At 42.2% G+C, this 20,236-nt stretch overlaps 3 protein-coding genes across 3 annotated transcripts; 2 read left to right on the forward strand and 1 right to left on the reverse strand.

Annotated features, from left to right (window-relative positions):
- Positions 1-3,030: 3,030 nt before the first annotated feature.
- Positions 3,031-11,825, forward strand: rgmb (repulsive guidance molecule BMP co-receptor b). The gene is made up of 3 exons (XM_085910690.1): positions 3,031-3,475; positions 7,250-7,785; positions 9,779-11,825. Exons 1-3 carry the CDS (start codon positions 3,358-3,360, stop codon positions 10,520-10,522), a joined length of 1,398 nt encoding a protein of 465 aa, XP_085766816.1. The 5' UTR covers positions 3,031-3,357; the 3' UTR covers positions 10,523-11,825.
- LOC147058091 (uncharacterized) lies at positions 11,734-13,178 on the reverse strand. Its single transcript, XM_085910691.1, has 4 exons — positions 13,093-13,178; positions 12,590-12,889; positions 12,470-12,508; positions 11,734-12,272 (listed from the first exon to the last, which is right to left on the reverse strand). The coding sequence occupies exons 1-4, from the start codon at positions 13,145-13,147 to the stop codon at positions 12,163-12,165; spliced, it is 504 nt and encodes a 167-aa protein (XP_085766817.1). The 5' UTR covers positions 13,148-13,178; the 3' UTR covers positions 11,734-12,162.
- Positions 13,179-13,258: 80 nt separating this feature from the next.
- Positions 13,259-19,536, forward strand: erap2 (endoplasmic reticulum aminopeptidase 2). Its single transcript, XM_085910110.1, has 21 exons — positions 13,259-13,538; positions 14,377-14,703; positions 14,778-14,964; positions 15,037-15,206; positions 15,276-15,414; positions 15,486-15,620; positions 15,704-15,824; positions 15,901-16,055; positions 16,161-16,274; positions 16,356-16,487; positions 16,614-16,745; positions 16,856-16,924; positions 17,000-17,175; positions 17,242-17,321; positions 17,535-17,715; positions 17,829-17,985; positions 18,058-18,242; positions 18,327-18,488; positions 18,692-18,832; positions 18,916-18,997; positions 19,146-19,536. The coding sequence occupies exons 2-21, from the start codon at positions 14,534-14,536 to the stop codon at positions 19,305-19,307; spliced, it is 2,850 nt and encodes a 949-aa protein (XP_085766236.1). The 5' UTR covers positions 13,259-13,538; positions 14,377-14,533; the 3' UTR covers positions 19,308-19,536.
- Positions 19,537-20,236: the final 700 nt, after the last annotated feature.

The following is a 20,236-nucleotide window of genomic DNA, read 5'->3' on the forward strand; positions in this document are numbered from 1 at the left end:
AAAGAATGTGTAAAGCTTAAAAGTGAACTCACGTGTGGAGCAGGGATCAACAGAGACGTGTGTGTGCTTGTGTATTTGTGTGCGTGCGTGTACGTATAAGGCAGGAATTTGCATGTTCGTGTTTTCTGAAGAATATCTTGGGTTTGTAATAAAATAAATGAATATAACATTGCATATTTCTGAATTGTAATTGATCAATTGTATTGAATTGGTACTTTTTTTTAGAAAATATTTAATCTTGTGAATTTTAGGAACAAGGACACTTGTCAATATGATTAAGTGGAACGGATTGGCCTGTCCTGAAGAAAAGAAGAAACCCGCAATTTTATGATAGCATACATACCACGCCATTGATCAGCGGATAGACTCATATGGAAAATATGAATCAATGACAACAAGCGCTATTAAAAATAGATGAATTGGATGTGTGTCATGTCACACACAAAGAGGGACACTGTATGAACGCTTGACAATTATTTCATTATCATATTGACTGTACACCCTCAAAAAAATGCTCCCAGTCTTGGGAAGATCACGACAAAAGTCACACAAGAGTGATCCTGTATTCCAAAGTGAGAACTGTTGGTATCACAAGGCATCGGCTTATCAAATGTAATGTTTGTTCAACACGCCGAGGGCCTCAAGGGATGCTTTTAATGGCATCTTTGTCTTGCAGCTGCAAAACACTGACCCAAACCAAACGGCAACCTCATGATCCTCATCTACCCTTCAGCTGTTTCCGTCTCACTGCTCTGCTCTGTGTGTGCGTGTGAGAGGAAACACAAGCTTTCTTGTTAGGCCATCATGGAGGGCTGTGAATGTTTCAGATTTCTCACAAAGGAAGAAAAGATGACGGGAGAAGACGGTTAATTTGCGGATAATGGAGGAAAGGGTAGTTGGAACTGGTGCGAGAGTTTAGAAAACTTGTACGGTGATCTTTATCCTGTTTTGTGGCTAGTTTGTCCAAGCTTTGCGGGAATGTGGTGCTCCTTTTGGTTATCTGCTGTCAGAAGCATGAAGCGAAGCATTTGGTGGTTGCTTGAAGCCGTAGCCCTACAGTATCTAATAGATGAATTCCAAAACTATATACAAAAAAATGCACATACATCAATTTATTCTGGCTTTGAATGTAGTTTTGTGGAGTTTTGTCTTCTTGCCATTCAATTGCAGATGCTAAAGGGACAATGTACTCATGACTCAACCATAGCCTCTCTCGATTTAAAAAAAAACAAAACGGCTATGGTGGCCAAGTCTCATTTAAAGTGGGTTACCTCGACAGACAAATAAAACTTTTATTCACTTTGAATTCGGTGATGATCTCTGAGCTCATCTTCCCTCGGGTAACAACACATCTTAAGTGGATAAAAGCTGTCATGGTCATTCCAAGCAACACTTTCTCGGCTCAAAGTAATAGCTACTTAGTCTATCAGTAAGTGTTTCAAAGAATAATCTTGCTCAAGATGTGAAGAGCCTTTGTTTGGATAATAAGGCGGAACAAGGAGATACTTACGCCCTCTGTCAAGCTGTTGCAAAAATGAGACCCAGTGGATTGATGATAAGCAACAATTCACACCACAAAGATATTGTTTTGTCAAATATTTCTGTTAATTTTAGCGAGTTTATTTTGTCTGTGTTATTTGAATATTTTATTCGTATTTCATCAATAAAATATTTTTTCAATTTCAGTTTTACTAATTGTGTTGGATTTTGTGAACTAAAATAACCTCGGGGTAAAGCTTTCCAATTAAAGATGATTCGATATGTATCTCAGTACGCATAATGGTTCAACTCAGCTCGATTCGATGAAGTCGTATCTTTTCAATCAAAACCGATTGTTCGATTCAAAACAATTTTTGTTACAACCCTAATGTATTTCAAAATCGTCAATCGATCAGTCACGTATCGTCGTCCCGCATCATGCCTGGTTTGTTTGAGGGGGGGAGAAGAACAGATCGCCTGAATTGCCGTAGCCACGCACGCACACAGATGTGCAGAACACAGCTTGTTGAATGATGGCTTGTTTGTGGTTCTGCAGTGAGGAGGGGTGTTGAGAGGTTGAAGTGGAGAGGGGAAGCAGAGGTGTGGAGGTGTAGACAAGTTGGACATTCAGAAACAAACTGTCTTTGTGCCAGGTGCTCTGAGTGTGAGCTATGTTGTACTTGTAAGCGTAAGTAAGTTCACGACTATAGTTGTGTTGACATTGTGTGCACATACTTTAGCTTGATAGACTTTGCTGATGAAATTGTGTGAGCGTTGTTAAGCCATTGCTTTTTTCCTTTCTGCTATATCCGATGTGTCATTTTTAGATGTTGAAAAGATCTCAGATGTGACATAAATCCGTAGTCCCCAACCTTTTCCCCGCCAGGGACTGTTTCATGGTTTTTGAGATTTTTCGTGGACCGCCAACCAATTGTTGACGAGAAAGTAAAAAAAGGAAGTTGGCTCAGACACACAATGAACGCCACTGTTAAGCGATTCATTTATGACCCAAAGCGGTTAGTTCTCCTTTAGTTGAGCTTTATGTAATCTATATAATCAGATGATAATCTGTTGAATTTGCACAACCAATGCACAGATTCTTAAATGCATTTGTTGCTCTTTTTTTGCCAATAAAGCCGAAACAAAGAAGCTGTCTTCAAGAAAACAAAATCTAATCATCACCTCATTGTTTTTACATTCCTACATATACTTAAAAAGGAAACAAAAGTTGCTAAAAACATGAGGTTACTCAATAATGTTTTGTGTTTATGTAAATCGGATTCTAAATTTTTGCATACATTGAGCTGATAAATATTTGTAAAGTTCAAAGGTCTCTCTCTCTCTCTCTTTCTCTCTCTCTCTCTCTCTGCCCCCCCCCCCTCTCTCTAACTCTCCCTCGCTCTGATTCCCGCCAGCAGGGCTCACTTGAGGCTCTATTGATTTGTTGGAGGAGGAGGAGAAAGTGAGGGGGGAGGAGTGGAGGAGGAGGAGGAGAGAGAGATCATGCAGAGAGAAATTGAGATGAGATTGTGCGTGTTTTGAGTCCGTCAAGTAGCGAACGATCGCGAAAAGGAAGCAGTTCGCTGAAATCACACGTGTCACTGCAAGTGTAGATGCGGGAACAAGTGAAAGCGTGCCCACTATCGCTGACAGACATACTTTCTCCTCTTCTCGGCTCTCCTTGTGCACCTCCGCCCTCTATTCCGTGGAGTGGAAGTGCTTTCATGCCCCTGCTCATCCGTGGAGGAGGAGAACAAGGAGAGAAGAGTGGGGAAGAAGAAGAGGAAGAAGAAGTAGTCGTCCCAAGGCCTGGCCATCACTTTCCCTCGCCTTTTGGAGCTCTGTCCTCTCCCCCTTCCTTGCCCTGCATGGACGGGGATGGGGAGAGTCGGATGCTGCTACAGCGGGGCTGAGCGCCTCGCCACCCCGTCTCTGGCGCGCCGCTTCCGGCCACTGCTGCTGCTGATCATCGCTCTGACCTCCGCTTCGCGTATAGGTAGATAAACCGCTGGCACCTTTTTTTTTTTTTTTTTTAATCACTCTCATCTTACAAATCACATATTACAATGACCATACGTGCTGTTATGGCTTTTTAGACCCTTTTTTATTCTTCTTTGTGTTGGGCGCACGCCTGCTTGACATTGGCTCTGTTTATAGCGGCAGTGCGGCAGCCCCAGCCCGGATCGAGTTTCTGCATGCTCCTCTCTCTGGGGTCGTCATTTTCCTCCTGTCTATGGCTGCGAGAGTAGGGGAGGCTCATTGCTTCTGCACATGTGCATATAGCTGCTATCAATAAGAATGTAAGCAGTTATGAGTCTCTTCATACAAGTAAAGCCTTGTTTTATGGTGTTTACTGCAGCTTAATGAATAGGAAAAGCCTCTAACGCTGGACTGCTCATAAGAAAAGTGAAATTCATATCATGGAGTTGAAAAGCATAGATCCAACCTTACTAACAAATGGCATCTATCGCTGTCTTTAGAATAACATTACAATCATATTTACAGTTAATATAAACATGAACATATATTTGCACTTTTATATAGGAAACAATAGTCCATCCCATAATAGATGTCTCTAGTGGGGAGATCTTCCTCGTAAAAGTTGAGTGCAGTTCACGTTAGCCTCAATTTAATATTTCAGCTCATGTCGAATGCATGTTCTGTCTCAGCAGGAGAGACACATCACTGAGTGTGCTCACTGAAAGCTAACCGTTCATAAAGTCTCACATATCTGGATTGTTTTATCCTGGAGAACAATTGTATATTTATTTGGTACAAAAAGCAGACTCTCTTTATGAAGCCACTGTTCAAAAGTGTGTCTGTTTGTGTATGTTATTGTGCGTGGGCAAGGGGGGTTGGCTGTCTGGGAAGCTGTCACACCTTCAGTAATTAGTTTAACACAACCAAGGCAGCGGCACACAACTTTGGTGGGAAAAAAACAGACACACTTGCCATTAAAACCAACCTTCCAGGCACCCCTCAGTCTCACCTGAAAAGAATACCTATCATTCATTTGACAAACAGAGCACTGATTTGTATTAACTTGTACGAGTCGTTCCTGAAACACACTTATTCGCCGCTAGTCTTGCGAACGACAGCGCCGTGTGTTTGTTTGGACAGGCGGACAGGAATGTCGGAATCTTGTGTTCGCACTCCTGACTTTCTTGTCAAGGAGGGTGCATGCTGTTGTGAGTTCCTGTAAAGTGTTGCGGCTTCTGCTCCGAGGGCTGTTTGTGTGATCTGAGCTCAGGGTGAGAGAGAGAGAGAGAGAGAGAGAGAGAGAGAGAGAGAGAGAGAGAGAGAGAGAGAGAGAGAGAGAGAGAGAGAGAGAGAGAGAGAGAGAGAGAGAGAGAGCACAACAAGGTGATCAATAAGCACTTGGGCTGCGAGATCCTGCCTGGAGATCCCTGTCGGATCTCCAGGGATCAAAGCGGTTGGAGGCTTCCACATCGGGAGACAAAAGAAAGCTTAAAACCAAGCCGCGGAGATTCACATCATGGATCTTTTGACCCCGGTGTATTTGCAGAGAAGCCATGTGGGGAATGCGGGAGGCTCGGCTGCCGCCTGAAATATTGCTGAGGGCGGCTAATTACTTGGGGTGGAAACACCAACAACTGCAGAGAGTGGTGGTGATTGAGCAAAAGGCGTTGAACCTCTGAGATGATAGCAGCAGCCTGGAGAGGCAATGGAGTAAACGCCAAAGCAAAATATTGCTATTATATTGTTTTATTGTTTCTAATCACCCTTGGGCGTACAGCACACCAGGCTTAGGCTTGGGTGAATAGTCCTCATAAACCTTTCTCTATTATTTTAGGAGATGGCAACTTTCTCTTTTTTATTCACCCTGACACACAGTACCACAAAAAGACATTTTACCCCTCAAGCATAGTGGAATTGCACTGAGGGTGAAGATGAACACTGCGGTTTGTTGATGGCTTCGTTGTCGTGATGAAATAGGGAGAGCACATAACGGACCTTCTTATAAACAAATCTCGTCTTCTCAGAATTAAAAGTCACATGCCCAGAGGAAAAAAACCCACAAAATATTCCATTGTCAGCTTAAGTTAAGTGTCGTTTTCCTATTATTTGTTAATAGCATCAGATTACTCACAGTTGCTGTGGAATTTTTATTTACTTATTTTTTTAAAAATGTTTAAACAGAACCTAAATCAATCCAGATCATTCAATGCATATTAACTTTAAAACACCTCATTATCCGACTACGCCACACAAATCATTGACATCAATCCTAACACACACACACACACACACACCAAACATTTCTAGTCAGACAAGGGGGGAAATTTGAGGACGAGCGTTTCAGGCATGCCAGTTTTCTGGAGCACGACCAATGTAGAAGCACAAACCAGAGCACAGTTTACATTCCAAGTGCACCAGAACAGTTGTTAGTCATCATAGCAAAAACATTTGAGCATTTATTTACATCTGGTTTGAACTCTGTTCTTATTGGACTCAATTCTTGTGTTGCTCCATCACTCCGCTCAGGTCTGGTGATGAAAGGGTGCTTTTGTTAGTGTTACAACTGCTACTGATAATGATACCTTGTGAAAGAGAATAAACCTGCGCTGATAAGATATCAAGCTGTATTTTAGTACCGCCTGCGCACGGGGACAGAAGTCAGGTTAATTCGGTCAGGGTCAATGTGTCCTCAGTGTCCGACAGCCACGATACAGTTTGTGTGTCTGGTCTGATAGAACAGCCAAGGGTTGTGAGTAGTATGGGGTCCCCTCGTAGCGTTTTGTAAATTCAGAGCACTACTGCCCCCAAATGGTGGTCCAGGCTTCTTCATGCCCCCCAAAAACAAACGTGTACAAAGGCACGCTTGTGTGCCTGTTTTTGTGCAAGCCAGTGATGGTGTGACATCAGAGGAATTTGTTGACTTGAGCTGAAACAATTTTAGATTTTTCTTCATTGGCCTTATCATATGAGGTTTAAATGAGTACATTCTTTCTTTTGCCTCTAAATGTGTGCACGCAGCTGCTCATCCACTGCATCCACTCCTCTCTGGCCTAATCTAATCGAGGCATGCCTTGGCTGATGCATTAGATCTGCTCTCTATCCGCCCTCCAACGTTACAAAAGCGGCCGTTTTACTTGTGTCCCAATCCAAAATGAAACAATGAGAACGGCAACAATTCAGACAAAATCCTCTGCAAGTCAGATACTAATATGGCTCTCTCTCTCACCCCATATGACCCCCCCTTCTTACACACACACACACACACACACACTGTCGTTATCCCCCCACCAATGTGTGTGTGGCTAAATTTTCCATTTGGCAAGTAAAATATAGTCCCGAGATCTCAATTGATCAAAATGTGCTTACTGCTAATGGAAAGCCACACGGCCTTGTGTATTTCACACACAATGTGGTGAGGACTTGTGGTAGCTTTTTATGGTTCCTGATAAACGTGGCTTTATCTTTAACAGTCTTAAGTAGTCTTAACAATTCTTTATCTTTTCTTTCTGCTGCTCTTTGCTTTATTACACTTTGTCTTTATTACACTTGCAAAGCGGTTCGGCTTGATTGATCGAAGCGTTCTGAGCAGCCGGTGGGCGGCTCTATCTTTCTTTTATTAGATTGCAACCAGCCAGTAAGTTTGTGAGTTTAAGATCAAAGCCAGCTACAAATGCTCATTTTATTTGTGCGCTAGCTAAACTTTCCATTTCTACTTAAAACCAACCTGCCGGCTTTTCCGGAGCTTCGGCTCACCTTTGTGACTGATAATATTTCCCTCCTTCATCTGTAGGTCATTGCCAGGTGATCAGCCCTCAGTGTCGCATCCAGAAGTGCACCACCGACTTTGTGTCCTTGACCTCTCACCTCACTCCGGCTGTGGATGACTTTCACGTCGAATTTTGCAAAGCTTTGCGGTCTTACAAGGTCTGCACGCAGAGGACGGCAAAGTCCTGCAGGGGCAACCTGGTCTTCCACTCGGCCGTGCTGGGCATCTCGGACTTAATGAGCCAGAGGAACTGCTCCCGAGACGGCCCCACTTCCTCGACGCAACCCGAGGTCCACCACGAGCCGTGCAACTACTACAGTCGCATTCAGCATGCGCACACACACGCCCATGCTCACGCGCACACTCACAGCCACACTCACGCAAGGCCCGGATTCCTGTTCTGCGGGCTGTTCGGGGACCCCCACTTGAGGACATTCAAGGACAGCTTCCAGACTTGCAAGGTGGAGGGGGCGTGGCCTCTCATCGATAATGACTATCTGTCGGTTCAGGTCACCAACGTTCCAGTGGTCACGGGCTCCTCTGCCACAGCCACCAATAAGGTAAGAAACGAGCTATTTGTTAATCATTGACGGGTTTTAAGAGATGAAAGTCGGTGTTTCAAGCAACCACTACAGTTCATTTGATGATGACTGCTTGTTGAATTTGCATTCCATTCGGAGCACACTGACACGGTTCGACTGAAATTCATGGACATTTGCCATCGTTCTTGACATTATGCGAAACGTCCACAAATCTCACATACCTCTGTGGCCCTTGAAGCAAATTGGAAATATAGAATATCATGACCATAGGATTTTTAACTATATAACTCAAGTCAACAAGAGGAATGAAATTTACTATTGAAAGGGAACTTGGTCTATTCTTCATGTTAACCTAGTCGTTTCGTACTGTTAACACTTACAATAATCTCTAAGCCGACCGTCTGGAGTCCTTATCAGTCATCATCAAGGTTGGTATTTGATTTTCTGGTTTTAACTATACTTATGACAGTGAAACATTCAAATCTCAAATAAAAAGAAACTTTATTCAAATCATAAAAATGAACTCTGTACAGTTGATAAGAGCTTTGTGGTAACAATTTGACCTTGACCTGCATCCCTTTGACCTTAGCAGTTACACTGTGCAATGTGAATTCCATAAACATGCAATGATAGAATTCTCTGCTGACCAATCAGTGGACTGCAGTGTGTAAACGTTCACTCCTTTCCGAGCTCTCCGCCGCTTCAGGGTGGCAAAAAAATCTTATGGTTTGTGTTATTTCCCCGCCCCTCCCCTCCTCCCCATGTTGACATTGAAAATGGTAGTCATAGGTAAACAATTTTTTACCATCTCTTAATTTATCAATCTGTTCTACTTTAATCGATCTCTCTCGGGGTCTCGACCAGTCAGCCTCACAGGTGTGCGGCCAACAGCTCAGTCTTGTGACTGTCTCTTGTGACTGAAGCACTGTTGTGAAACCTAACGTGGTTAATGGCTCAGCATAGCCTGACCTCTAATAACATGGAATGATATGTGTGAAAGGACCCACTGTTTATTGCCGTGCGTCATCTCCTTGCACTTACTGTGTAGTTGCGGCCCTTTATCCCTTCCCGTATGATAACTAAAATCCACAAATTAAGCAGTGGAGATTTTAACAGGATATGTTGATTTTTCTGTCCTCTTTATTTTAGTCCGTGCACATTTTTGGTTATTCAAACACATACACACCCACACAAGCAAATAGAGTTGCACACTCAAGCAGACACACATACACCCACCCACACACATACAAAGCAAATAGTATGCTTGCTGCACTGTGGAGATGAAGGTCTGACCTTGTGTCAGAGGTGGGGCATGTTATTAGTCACAATTATTAGAAACACACACACACAAATGCACATAAACACACACACACACACACACTTGCACGCACACACTAACACACAGCCTTAATGGCCTGACTGGGCTCATGCCTCATGGCTGTCATGTGAACAAAGCCGCCATTCACCGGAACTACGATGCTGGACTCGCGCTCGCTGCAGTGCTCACACCACACCCTTGTACACACACCGCTGCTTCCACTGTCCTGAGTGTGTGTGTGTGTTGGGGGGGGGGGAGTGTGTGCCTGCATGCTTGTGCCAGCATGTTTGCATAGCTGTGTCAAATTGCAACTTGTTAAAAACTCATTTAGACATTTCTTAAATGTTGCACTGTCAATAAAGTGTGTTGATATCTGAGCTCTGCGTGTGTTGCTAAGAGAGCTATAATTGAAGTTAAATAGTATGAGAAAGTTATTTCGCTATATTAGGATATCTATCATTGTTTTGGGGAACATTTTGGATCAAAAGTATTAGTGGTATCGGTACTCGGTATCGGTGTCCACTTAAGAATTGAGTACTCGGACTGATTTTGGTCTGAAAAACTGACATCAAGTGGTATCCCTAACTGGACATTTTTGACTTCCAAATGTTTTATTCATTAGAAATGTGTCATATCAATTTTTCCATCACTTTAGTTTATTTCATTAATGCAGGTCTCTTTGTGTCCTTATAGATCACGGTTATCTTCAAGCCCTACGAGGGTTGCACCGACCAAAGAGTCTACCAGGCGGTGACAGACAACCTACCCGCCGCCTTCGACGATGGCACGGTCAGCAGCGGAGACCCCATCCACATCTCCACGGGGGCCGACGGCGCCGCCGGGAAAGTGAGGGCCCTTTGGATCTCAGAGCGCAGCCCGGGCCACCACATCGAACTGCACGCGGGCTACATCGGCGTCACGGTTATCGTCCGACAACTCGGTCGCTATCTGACCCTGGCGGTTCGGATCCCCGAGGAGCTGGCTCAGGCCTACGATGCCACCCAGGACCTGCAGCTGTGTCTGAACGGCTGCCCCAGAGTGGAGCGCATCGACCAGAGCGGCCACCTGCCTCTATCGCCGCCTTCGGTGGGCCTTCAGCTCCAGCATCTGCACAAGCCCAGATACTCCTCTCAGATACAGTTATACTCTCAAAGCGACAGGCAGGCGTTCACTGTGGAGGCTGCTAAGGAGCGCTGCCGGGATCAGCTGGAGGTTCAGGACATTTACTTCCACTCCTGTGTGTTTGACCTCCTTACCACAGGGGACGCTAACTTTACCGTGGCAGCATACAGCGCCCAGAAAGACATGGAGAGTCTTCATCCGCACAGAGACAGATGGAGGATCTACCCCCGAGGCTCCGCCCCCTCCACCTTCTACTACTCCCAATCATTGCAACTGCTCACTCTGCTTCTGCTTTGTACACTCAGCTTTGTGTAAAAGTGATTGTCCTGCATGTACATGAAGTGCACCAGAGAGAGTTTTTGCCGGAGCACTGATACTGGTTCCTCTCTTCACAGGAAGGATTTACTTAAGCAGATGTGTCATAGCGGTATCACTTTTCGTCATGTTTGGATCGGAAGCCAATGACAGTGACTTAAATGTTGCTCTGTAGGTGATAAGCGATGCATTACCCAAAATGTAAATAATGTTTTGGTCTTTCTAGCACAGCGTAATCATGTAGTGTGTTTTTGTTTTGTTTTGTTTTCTTGATATTTGATGTGATTTTTTTCCCCCATACCTCAGAAAGAGGATTTTTGTCTTCATAGAAGCACTTTATTTTTTTGCTCATTCAAGTCCACATCGGTGTTTCTTACTCACGCTAACGTCGGTAAATTTTTATGAAAATACATCAATCTCAAACTAGCTAATTGTACGCAGCATAGTGCTTTAAGTATGATGTCATTTGCTATTTTTTGAATGTACTAAAACCATTTGCGTGGACATGTTTTTCTTCTTCAGTCCCGATTTCAACCAGTGTGCGTGTCAGTGTTTTTTGATCCAACTGCCGACTTGCCTGGATGTGTTTCTAATTCCTTTGGGAGTCATTTTAGAGGATTTTGACATCTTTGCCAATTTACCCCAAGTGCAGTAAAGGGGCTCGTATTTGTTGCTCATTGTAATCTTTGTTGGGTTGATTTAAGCCAAAGACAAATGGCCATTTCTCTTTATAGATTAGAAGCAATTCAAACCAGCACCCCACTTTTTTTTTAATGTGCTACTGTAAATTAGTAAACTCTTTCTCTTGTTGGATCTCGGTTAAAGGACTGAATATTGGACTAATCCCTGCAAACCAACATTTCACCACCATGTTCATTTTTGGACATTGCAGCAGTTGTGGAAAATGTTTGTTTTCTTTTTTAATTATCTGATAAATGTGTCAACTCTGGACAATGAGCCATTCAGTCATATTGCAATCGTGATTGTGTTTATCATGTGTGAATGTTTTGTGAGGCAAGGCTGACATACTTAACTTATTTAAGAACTGTAGATTCCTGTCTAGATAGCTACATTCACTTGCCCTGTGAATAATTTAAAAAAATGGAAGTTGTGGTTGTACTGTCACCCAGTGGTGTTCTGTTGCTATGTCAGTGTGTTATTGGAGGCACTTAAAAACATGGAGCAAAGAAACATGTCTTATGTGTTTTTATTTTAACAAACAAAATCATAACAGTTCCGGCATAGTTGGTGGCTTACTAATTAACTGCAACATTTAAAACAACTTTCTGAGCTAGAACAGTGGGATCGCACTCTTTGAATGCTATAATATCTGTCGGAGGTTAGGTGACGTCCTGATAAGATGTGAGGTTTGGCTTTGACACAACCTCAACTGTCAACACCTGGGATGCAAACCTTTCAAAACAATACTAATGCTTTAATTCCCTACCATACAAGTGACACTCTTTAATATGTAGTGCAGAATTCAAAAAGGAAAGAGTCTCCCTCTTGTTTTGTCAGCAAAAAGGATATTCCCAAACTGTCAATGTGTCCAAGCAGGAGTTTTGAGCTCACCATCCCAAGCTTTTATCCCACTTAAGTTATGTACAGGTGATTTACATATTTGTGTGTCGCACAGTCCCTTACCACGTTGTAACAGCGTGTATTGTCATCATGGAGTTAAAAACAAGAATCTTCAAAAGAAGCAGCTTCATGATGAAGACAATTACTGTCTTGGTCCATTTTGCAGCTTCTGAAGACGAAACCACCTCTAATGTCATAAACAACACCAATAATGGTAATGATACATATAATGTGGGATAAACAGTTATTCCATTTTAAAAACATGTAGATAAGATTAAAAAAACAATATGTTTAGGAAATCTCTTAATTATGTCAGATCAGGTAGAAGTTGAGATTAGGTAGATAGCAATGACAAAGAATATGTACCTTTACTCTCATTTTCATTACAGATGCTCTTTTGGTCATCTGGAGAGGTTAGAAAGGGATTAATGTCATTAATGCAAAATTTTTAGGATGGTAGAAATAAGTGACTCTAAAGTGTGCAACCTGTGAAGGTGCTTCGGTGTCTCTTGCTTGCTCGGTGACGTCGACTCACAGAGCAACTGTATGATGTCCACTCTTTGGTGGCCACTTTGATTCCTGCCACGGCACTGTGGTAGAGATGCTTGCTTGGAGCAAAGCGGACAAGGCCGTTTGACGAATGTCCTTCGGATGACGACCTCCAACTGACCTCCAGATGACCTCTCCTGGAGTTCCTCACCATGCAAAACAAAAGTGTCCAGCCTAGTCTTTCCCCCGATAGGTGAACAGGAGGAGCCAGTGATGCCAGCATGTCACATTTAACTCCTCATAATAGAGAAGGGGAAGGTGAAACAGGTGAAAAAGAAAAAAAAAAAGTATGAAATGAGTAGACACCTTATTTACATTTTCTATTATCAATATTATTATTATTACTTTTATATATTATTATGGTTTTAAACCCCCAAAAAAATCCATTTACCATCCATGATATTATTTTTAAAACAATGGAGGAATGTAGAAATTCTCACCTGTCTGTAAGCTGATGAAGATAAAGTAAAAAATTGCTCTGTGTGTTTCTGCCATGTGTGCATTCGCTTACTTTGTTCGATTGTCTCTGATCACCTCTACTGTACGCGTGCGCATCATTGTAGTGTGCGCGTGATCGTACTTGCGTGCATTGGTTGAATGCCATTTCTAAGGAGCAGTGCATTGTGGGTTTTTGACTCCTGTTGTAACTTTCCACTAACAATGGACTCTACTCCAACCACGCACAAGAACTGATAGGAACACACCTGGCTGGCCAAGACCGTTACATCTGAGGTAAGAAACTGACTTTCTGACGCCTTCACTCTCATTTTTCAGCTCTGGTGTGCCTCCAAGTGGCGGGTCGAGTTACTACAGTACAAGGGCTGTTAAAAGAGAAAGTGAAAGTTTCCAGTGATTGCTCAAGTGCGATGAAGCTAAAATGAACAAGGTAAATCTTTCTTTATTTAGCATATTTCCTTATAATTTTCACCTTTTTAAGAGGGACTACCATGCAAGCTCAGTATTGGGACCTGGCTGCCTTTGTACTGCTGCAGCTGTTGTCACCTCACACTTTTAGCTGTGGCCTGATCTGCTTTTGATCACACTAGCAAGAACGTGGCTTGTCTTTGTAGCTACCACGGTGACGCCTAGATCACTTCATATTTTTATGATTATTATTCACCTTTTTAGATTTGTTTATTTTTGACTTGCTTCTTGGTAACCATTTCCTTATACTGATCTTTTCATGTGCCAATTTTAATCCGCCTGCCCTTGTGTTCTACCTGCAATGGCTCATGTGTCAAAAATTGGAGTATATTTAGAGTCAGTCTCTATTCAGGCTTTGTCAGATCCTTGCTGATGTCATCATACTTTGCTCTGTATGAATACTCATTATTGTGGTTGTTGTGCTTGCTCGTTTTTTGTTTGCATTCATGGAATTTCTGTCACCATTTGTATTTGTTTGTCACCTTTTCCGGGGTGGCCAACATTGTGGCAAAAATAATACCAAATTAATTAGCGTTAGTAACATAGTACCATCCATTTACTATTGCAGGAATTTACATAATTTACCTTTAAGGGATTTACATTTCTGCTCACCATAAATTAACAGTTGTATTGTTTTGAAAAATTACTTATGGTTAGCATAAATGTAAATCCCTTAAATGTAAATTACTACGCTATGTGCAATGATGCAATCACATCCTCAGTCTTTTAGGGTAGACTTCAACTGCTACTAAAACTTCTCGAATGCTGTTTTTATTTTTATTTTTTAAATTCTTTTTTAGGTTTAGGAATCAAAGAGAAGGGAAACCATGGCCATACCTGTACATTCTGGCAGTGGACACCTCACCTTTACAGGCCTTTAAAAACAGCTTTCATCAGCAGTTGTTAGCCCGCTGCACGGATTTGGCTTTTTGTTCAATCAGGGACATTTCATCCAAAATGCTCTTGGTGAGGCCGTTAGTGCTGTTTCTTCTCCATTCATATGTGGTTGGAATGCAGCCCACCCAAATTTCACAGCAGGCATCAAGCCCTCCTCATCCTCCCGGAGAGCAAACGCTTTTAGAGAAAGACAATCTGTCCTTCCCTTGGAGTCGCCTTCGTCTGCCAAGGTAATCTCCCTGCTGTCTTTACTGCAAAAGTCCAAACTGTTGGAAGTGATCACAAGGAGTCTTTTTCTCCTTAGGTATATAATTCCTCTTCACTACCACATCTTGGTGCACCCCAACCTCACTAGTCACCATTTCACCGGCTCAGTCACCATCCAAATTGACGTCCAGAACAACACAAATTGGGTTGTGTTACATAGCAAGGGTCTGCAAATCTCCAAGGCAACCATTCTGGACAAGAACCTTGCGCATCCCTCTGACCAGGTAGTCATTAAAACAAAGCAGTCAGATTAGCACATAGATATCGACCGGACTGACAGACTTCTCTTGTTCTAGGTTCTACCTTGTCTTCATTATCCCGCCCACGAGCAGATTGCCGTCTTCTCTCCCAGGGTTCTCAGCAGTGGGCAAAAGTATTTCCTATATATTGAGTTTGGGGCCGAGTTGGCAAAGGGCTTCCAGGGGTTCTATAAAAGCACCTACACAACCAGTTCGGGAGAGATCAGGTAAATGAGAGAGTTTTTGGTATTGTTATAGTGTGTCGAATAATATGGTTCCTTTGTGGTTCCTTATAGAACGTTAGTTTCCACTCACTTTGAGCCTACGAGCGCTCGCAAGGCATTCCCTTGTTTTGACGAGCCGAACTTTAAAGCCAATTTCTCGGTGCGGATCAGACGGAGCTCAGACTACATTTCTTTATCCAACATGCCGATAGTAAGTATTGTAGATGTTTGATTTCTGATGTGGTCTTCTGCATCACACAAAAGAAATGGTGTTTATTTCAGGTTAAATCCGTTGAAGTAGATGATGGCCTGCTGGAGGATCAGTATGCTGCAAGTGTGAAGATGAGCACCTACCTTGTAGCTTTTGTCGTTTGTGATTTTAAATCTGTTACGGCAACAACATCATCTGGAGTGCAGGTGTGGTCTCTGAGAAAAAATGTTTTTGTCTTGTTTATTGATGACAATCATACTCACTTAAGGCTTCTGCAACATGATGATAGGTGTCCATTTATGCTGATCCGGCGAAATGGTCTCAGACCCACTATGCCCTTGAAGTCGCCGTCAAAATGCTTGACTTCTACGAGGAGTATTTCAACATTCATTATCCCCTACCCAAATGCGGTAAATCTTGGTTTTTTTTTTCAGTTTCTAACCATAAAGCCAAATATTATTCCACATTTTCTCCATCTTCTTTCAGATCTGATCGCCATCCCTGACTTTGAGATGGGCGCAATGGAAAACTGGGGCCTGACCACCTACAGAGAGCAGAGCCTGCTCTTTGACCCTCACACATCATCTGTATCTGATAAAGTCTGGGTTACCAAGGTGATCGGGCATGAGCTTGCTCATCAGGTAGGATTGTGTGTATAGCCTTTTTTCCACCAAGCGGTACAGTTGAGCTCAGGAAAGAATCGATTTTATGGACACACTTATTCCTATTTTTTTTCTCGCTTGCAGTGGTTTGGTAACTTGGTCACGATGAAGTGGTGGAATGATACCTGGCTGAATGAAGGGTTTGCCAGATACATGGAGTCCATTTCAGTTGAAGCTACCTATCCTGAATTAAAAGCGGTATGTGCTTAACATAATCAGATGTAGGTGAAGGCCAATGTGAGAGTGCGCAACCTAAAATAATGTCCTGCATTCTTACAGGAGGAATATCTGTTGACCACTTGTTTTGCAGCAGTTGGTCACGATTCATTGAATTCTTCTCGGCCAATATCCAGTCCGGCAGAGAACCCAACTCAGATTCGTGAGATGTTTGACACCATCTCATATGACAAAGTATGCTTTCTGCCTTTCATGGGTGCAGTGCTTTTTAACATCAGAAAGAGCTGTTGAAAAAATAGTCCTCCTTTCGGCTTGTTTTATGTCCTGACAACACATTTGTTTTGCTCTCTGTACCTCTAGGGGGCGTGTATCCTGCACATGCTGCGCCATTTTCTGTCCGAAGACGTGTTCCAGAGTGGGTTAGTTCGATACCTGCGCAAATATAGCTACCAAAATGCTCAAAACCAAGATCTGTGGGACAGTTTGGCCAATGTATGAACACAAATATGATGACAAGCACTTCTTTCAAACACATTTTTGAGGATAAACTTTAGAAATATGCAATTGAGAGTGAGAGATACCGATATATCATCTTTTTCCAGACTTGCTCAGAGGAAGATTTCATCTCAGGGGAGTATTGTTACAGCAGAGAACAGGCTCATAAAAATGCAGTAAGTCAATATTGAAACTGCTGACCTCCATTTTGAAAAATTTGAATAGGGAAACTTGCCTATTGTTTTATTCAGTACTTGTTGGCCGGGGAACACTTGAACTTGACAGCCGTGATGAACACTTGGACCCTGCAGAAAGGTGTTCCTCTGGTCATTGTGAAAAGGGCGGGGCCACGGCTGATGCTCAGACAGGTCAGGTTCCTGAGGACACAGTTGCCCTCTGACCCCCTCTGGTCCACATTGCAACAAGGGTGAGGGATGCAGGAAAAGTTGGTTCCTTCTACATGATTTAAGAATCACTCGATCTTTTTCTCTAGTTACTTATGGAATATCCCTCTCACATACAAGACCGATAGTTCCAGCACCATCCACAGACATTTGATGACAACTCATACAGGTAAGCTGCTTTTTTTTTTTTTTTTTGCTTTTGGTGAGAATATATGCTTTTTCATAACATCTTGTAAATTTTGCAGAACACTTTCACATAATTTATGAAGAATGTACTTTTTGTGATTTTATCCTTTATGTTGACGCAATTTTTGTACCACAGTGGAGGCTCATGTTCTCCCGAGTGCCTTTCTACTGTTGTCAGTGTCTGTGTGACTTCCAGACAGTGTCTACATTGGAGATGTCAACTGGGTGAAGGTCAATGTGGACATGACTGGCTACTACGTGGTACATTATGAGGATGGTGGATGGGAGGAGATAACAAAGCTCCTGAGAGAGAACCACACTGCCCTGAGCTACAAAGACAGGACCCACTTGATACACAATGCGTTTCAACTGGTCACGTAAGATTGCATAGTGCGCTTCATATGTCCTCAAATACATCGTATTCAAATACTTGAACCCTTTGGAATTATACAGTCCCCTTCAAATACTGTATCGTCGTGTGTATTTAAAGGGCAGGTTACCTTCCGCTCAACAAAGCATTGGATTTGATTGGTTATCTGCATCTGGAGAAACATACCGTACCTCTGCTCCAAGGATTGGGCTACCTTGAAGCCGTTTTCCATGTGATTGAGAAACGGAGAGATGTGGATCTGGTGGAAGATTTCAGGGTAAGATGATAAAGATATTATTGCAAGATGTCCCTGAAATATCAATTTGTTTCTCTGTTTCCTTTGGCATAGATGTTCATCCTTCAGTTTTTCCGTGGTATCATTGACCAACAGACATGGAATGATGAGGGCTCTGTGTCGACTCGACAACTGAGGTCAGAGGTCCTCTCCTTGGCATGTCATCTTAAGGACATTTCCTGCCTGAATGAGGCACGCCGGCGTTTCAAAGACTGGCTTCAGTCAAACGGAACTCTCAAGTCGGTCCATCTATCATTGTCATAGTTTCTGTCGATACTCGATGATGCCCTAACAAATATTTCCTGTAATTGTGTTAACTGTAGACTTCCCACTGATGTGGCCACAACTGTGTACGCAGTTGGTGCCCAGGATGATCATGGATGGGCCTCGCTCATGCACATGTACAAGACATCAAGCTCGGCGGCACAGAAAGACAAAATTTTGTTTGCCTTAACCAACAGCCGAGACACAAATAAATTACACAGGTACATTCCCCTTTTGACTACTTTATTATGCACACTAGTGTAATTGAATAACGGCATCAGAATGATATTGATATTTATCCTTTTTATTAATTTAATTTATAATTGCAACCATAGAGACCTGCATATATACGTAGTTTTCTCATGGTTTATGCTGCCACCATTTGGAAACTATTATTATTATTCATTTACTTTTGGTATTCTAGCCTGTTGGACCTGGGTCTGGAAGGTCAGGTGATACGACCGCAGGACCTGTCCACGCTCATCTTACATGTGGCACAAAACCCTCGGGGACATCACATCGCATGGAACTTTGTCAAGAAAAACTGGAGCACGCTTGTTCAGAAGTCTGTGTTGATCAGGATGGCTTTTTTTTTTTTGTAGACCTGGTGGACATATGGTCTAACTGTCTGCTCTGTAACTTCTCCAGATTTCAGTTGGGGTCATCAACTATTAATTACATCCTCATAGGAACCACAGGGCAGTTTTCATACCCGGAGGAATACACTGAGGTACATGTATCCATTTTTACAGTGTGTCAAGATAATATTACTATATGTCCAACATTCTCATTGTACTGGCAATTCACGTAGGAGTGATAACTTTTGATGAGTGATGATAGTTGTGCTAATTCATTGTTATCATTTGTTAACCATCCAGGTGAAGTTGTTCTTTGAGTCCATCAGGGAAGATGCATCTCAGGTCAAAAGTCCTCAACTTGCACTGGACAATTTGCTGAAAAATATTCGCTGGATGGAGCGAAACTTAGAGACGTTAAAAAACTGTCTGAATGAAAAAAAGGTACTCGTGACAAAAGATTGACTTTTCACAGTTGATATTTAATTACATTTCTTCATTTGAGAATGATAATTCGTGGTGTGTGTAAAACCATGTTTTTCATAATGAAATTATTCTGCCGGGTTATTTGTGAGAGTGTGCTTGTGGGTGTGTATGTAGTATGTGAGTGGCTTAATGAAGAAGAGATAAACATTTCAAAATTATATAGCTCAAATAATTCTTTCATCAAAGGACAATAAAAGGATTGACTGTACTTTTTTTGTGTTGCGATAACCTAATAGATTTTATTTTGAGCACTTATCACACGGAGAATTCATAAAGTGCTTTACACTGCTAATGTACACACAAACATTTCATAGTTCATATGAACGGCATTCATATCTCCAATCAAATGCTTGCAAAAATACTTATTTGTAGATTGAATTGTAATCCATCCTTTAATTTTTGTTATTTCCCATTCTCTCAGTCCAAGGCCCGGTTCAATATAAAATAATTGCTTTCGTGTCATCTTGTGGTAACTTGATGCCAAGCAAATAATTTATTTTTAATGAATTCATTCGTTCATTCATATTTTGAAGCACTAACTATCTTCACGGGGGTGGCGTGCTGGAGTCTAGCATTGTCTAATATAAAAGTAATGCTTTGCTGGCATCTATATAACATACAAATACATATATCACCCTCTTAAAGTAAAGAGCTAAGTCATATTATGACAAAAATCCATTTCACGATGCTGCCAACACCTTCCAAAATCAGCTTCCCTAGTTAAGCAGATCAGTAAATTTTCGCCCTGAAATAAAATGATTAGAAATATAATATTAATATTTGGTTCAGTTTCTGAAAAACTCGGGAAAAACATGTCAGGCCGTTATTTTAGGATACATTTATATACAAATACAGCTGATGCAAGTGGAGGAATAAGTCAAGTAAATCAATTCCAAACAGACTGCCAA

Source organism: Syngnathus leptorhynchus, chromosome 4 (genome assembly GCF_054491065.1).
Source record: "Syngnathus leptorhynchus isolate UIUO chromosome 4, UIUO_Slep, whole genome shotgun sequence".
Lineage (NCBI taxonomy): Eukaryota > Metazoa > Chordata > Actinopteri > Syngnathiformes > Syngnathidae > Syngnathus > Syngnathus leptorhynchus.

What these genes read in the sequence shown, in the direction of transcription:
- rgmb (XM_085910690.1), top strand. Translation starts at nt 3,358, where the DNA reads ATGGGGAGAGTCGGATGCTGCTACAGCGGGGCTGAGCGCCTCGCCACC. An exon ending in GACCTCCGCTTCGCGTATAG is followed by an intron (nt 3,476 to 7,249) that starts GTAGATAAACCG and finishes CTTCATCTGTAG; the next exon opens with GTCATTGCCAGGTGATCAGC. An exon ending in CTGCCACAGCCACCAATAAG is followed by an intron (nt 7,786 to 9,778) that starts GTAAGAAACGAG and finishes GTGTCCTTATAG; the next exon opens with ATCACGGTTATCTTCAAGCC.
- LOC147058091 (XM_085910691.1), bottom strand. Translation starts at nt 13,147, where the DNA reads ATGGCAGAAACACACAGAGCAATTTTTTACTTTATCTTCATCAGCTTA. An exon ending in ACACCGAAGCACCTTCACAG is followed by an intron (nt 12,509 to 12,589) that starts GTTGCACACTTT and finishes TAACCTCTCCAG; the next exon opens with ATGACCAAAAGAGCATCTGT. An exon ending in TAATGAAAATGAGAGTAAAG is followed by an intron (nt 12,273 to 12,469) that starts GTACATATTCTT and finishes TTTCGTCTTCAG; the next exon opens with AAGCTGCAAAATGGACCAAG.
- erap2 (XM_085910110.1), top strand. Translation starts at nt 14,534, where the DNA reads ATGCTCTTGGTGAGGCCGTTAGTGCTGTTTCTTCTCCATTCATATGTG. An exon ending in CTTTATCCAACATGCCGATA is followed by an intron (nt 15,415 to 15,485) that starts GTAAGTATTGTA and finishes TGTTTATTTCAG; the next exon opens with GTTAAATCCGTTGAAGTAGA. An exon ending in TGTGGGACAGTTTGGCCAAT is followed by an intron (nt 16,746 to 16,855) that starts GTATGAACACAA and finishes ATCTTTTTCCAG; the next exon opens with ACTTGCTCAGAGGAAGATTT.